Source organism: Aplysia californica, unplaced genomic scaffold (genome assembly GCF_000002075.1).
Source record: "Aplysia californica isolate F4 #8 unplaced genomic scaffold, AplCal3.0 scaffold00313, whole genome shotgun sequence".
Taxonomy (NCBI): Eukaryota; Metazoa; Mollusca; class Gastropoda; order Aplysiida; family Aplysiidae; genus Aplysia; species Aplysia californica.
The window spans coordinates 254,043-255,860 of NW_004797583.1; the positions used below are offsets into that span (position 1 = coordinate 254,043).

The 1,818-nt window shown below is 40.9% G+C and overlaps 1 protein-coding gene across 1 annotated transcript in view; it reads right to left on the bottom strand.

Moving 5' to 3' along the window:
- Positions 1 to 1,159, bottom strand: part of LOC101860905 (beta-1,3-galactosyltransferase 5) — a gene marked incomplete in the record, with an annotated part of 11,112 nt that extends 9,953 nt beyond the window's left edge. The window contains 1 exon segment of the mRNA XM_005102103.3: positions 495 to 1,159. Coding sequence (XP_005102160.2) covers positions 495 to 541 — 47 coding nt within the window.
- Positions 1,160 to 1,818: the final 659 nt, after the last annotated feature.

A 1,818-nucleotide genomic window follows, 5' to 3' on the forward strand; every position in this document is an offset into this window, starting at 1 on the left:
TAACCAAACACACACACACACACACACACACACACACACACACACACACACACACACACACACACACACACACACACACACATACACACACAGCAATGAAGCCAAAGTTCTCTTCCTCTATAGTAATGGCAATGCCCACTTTTGACGCAGATAGAGATTTCTGGAAACCTGAAATTTGAGTTAGCCCGCTTGTCCTTAAACGCGACCAATTGTCCTGTTACTTGTGAAACTATTTCTCACAAAGCCTTATATACAGTTAAATCAGTAGTCCTAACTAGATCTATATTATATTTTTTTCACAGAAGTTGTTCACATTAATTTTTAAAAAATAAATTGGTTAATATATTTGGACACGTAGATCTAAGACCGTGGGTCTGTCAGAGCTGGTTAGAAATGTTGAGATTGGAGAAAGTTTCAAAAGCTAAGATCGAGATGAAATCGAGATGAAACAAGCCCTATTAATTATTGTCATCTAGATCTATTATTTTGCTCACCTTTTTTCGGAATGCCATCCAGCTAACGAGGGCCGCAAACGCTTCATATCCCATAAGAGAAAAAAAAGAAAAACCAACAGTCTTTCACTTCGGGGTCTTTGCAATACAATAATAACACCAGACACAGCTAGCTGCCCTTCAGAAACCTTCCATAACACAATGAGGACAAACCTCCTGCGTTTAAGTCAAGTTGACAACTTTTAAAAGTTAAGGTGTAGTCTCCTTAAATATAACGGAATAGATCAACTATTGTATTTATTTAGTTCCAGTCCTTTCCCTCTGTAACGGCATAAAACGTGTATGCTAAACCTTCTCAACTTGTTCGTGTTATTGTTCCTCCGACGCGCGCAGTAATGCGTATCCTCGCTTGATACGGGATACCCCGAAACCTGTCTCAAAAGGCAGCCTTACTGGCCTCTACCTACGATCAAAAACGTGAATAGTGAATAAAAAGAAAAACTCCATGAGGCCAGGCGGCCGGGTGAATAAGAGAGTCCAGGTGAACTGCGGAGGCGTTTCAGAGGCTTCGTCTAAGGTTGCGGACTGGGGCCTTAATAAAATAAATTAAATAGGCTCTTCGACGCTACGTACGTATCGCATACCCTGGAAGTTCAAAGTACCGTAGCGTAGCGTAGTGGTTTAGTTACCGAGTCCTGCCAGTAAGAACTCCGATAAGATTAGGTTAGAACTTGAATGTGTCAGGGACAAAGTGGCCGGATTGCGGCAATTGAACATTAATGCAGTCGCATGCAAATTCAACAATGGTATCATTTGATAACAGATATAATTATTTGCCTGTTTTGACCTAGAGGTTATGTGGTACTTGAGATCTCTTGGTCTCTTAACAACAATGGGATAGTTTATGTTACTGACGGTGCTAATTACCCAACACTGTTGCGAATATTTCCCTTTGAGAATAATTCTGTATCGCAAAGTGCGAGTCTTTTTTTTTTACTTTCAATTTGTTTGATTGTTTTGTTTTTCTGTTTTTTGTTTTTTTTAAATTAATCGTTATCATTCAGACGGGATGGGGGTGGGGGTAAGGGGCGATTGCCTTGTCCTTTCACAAAACAATGAGAGATTAAATGCCATTATAACCATTATGATGGGGGAAGTCGTTGAAGAGAAATGACTTTCAGATGCAGTCTCAGTGTTTCATCTTTCACAAGGTGGCTGCTGCTGCTGCTGCTGCGGTTGCTGTTGCTGTTGTTGCTGTTGCTGCTGTTGCTGCTGTTGCTACTGCTGCTGCTGTTGGTGCTGTTGTTGCTGTTGTTGCTGTTGTTGTTGCTGTTGTTGTTGCTGTTGTTGTTGCTGTTGTTGTTGC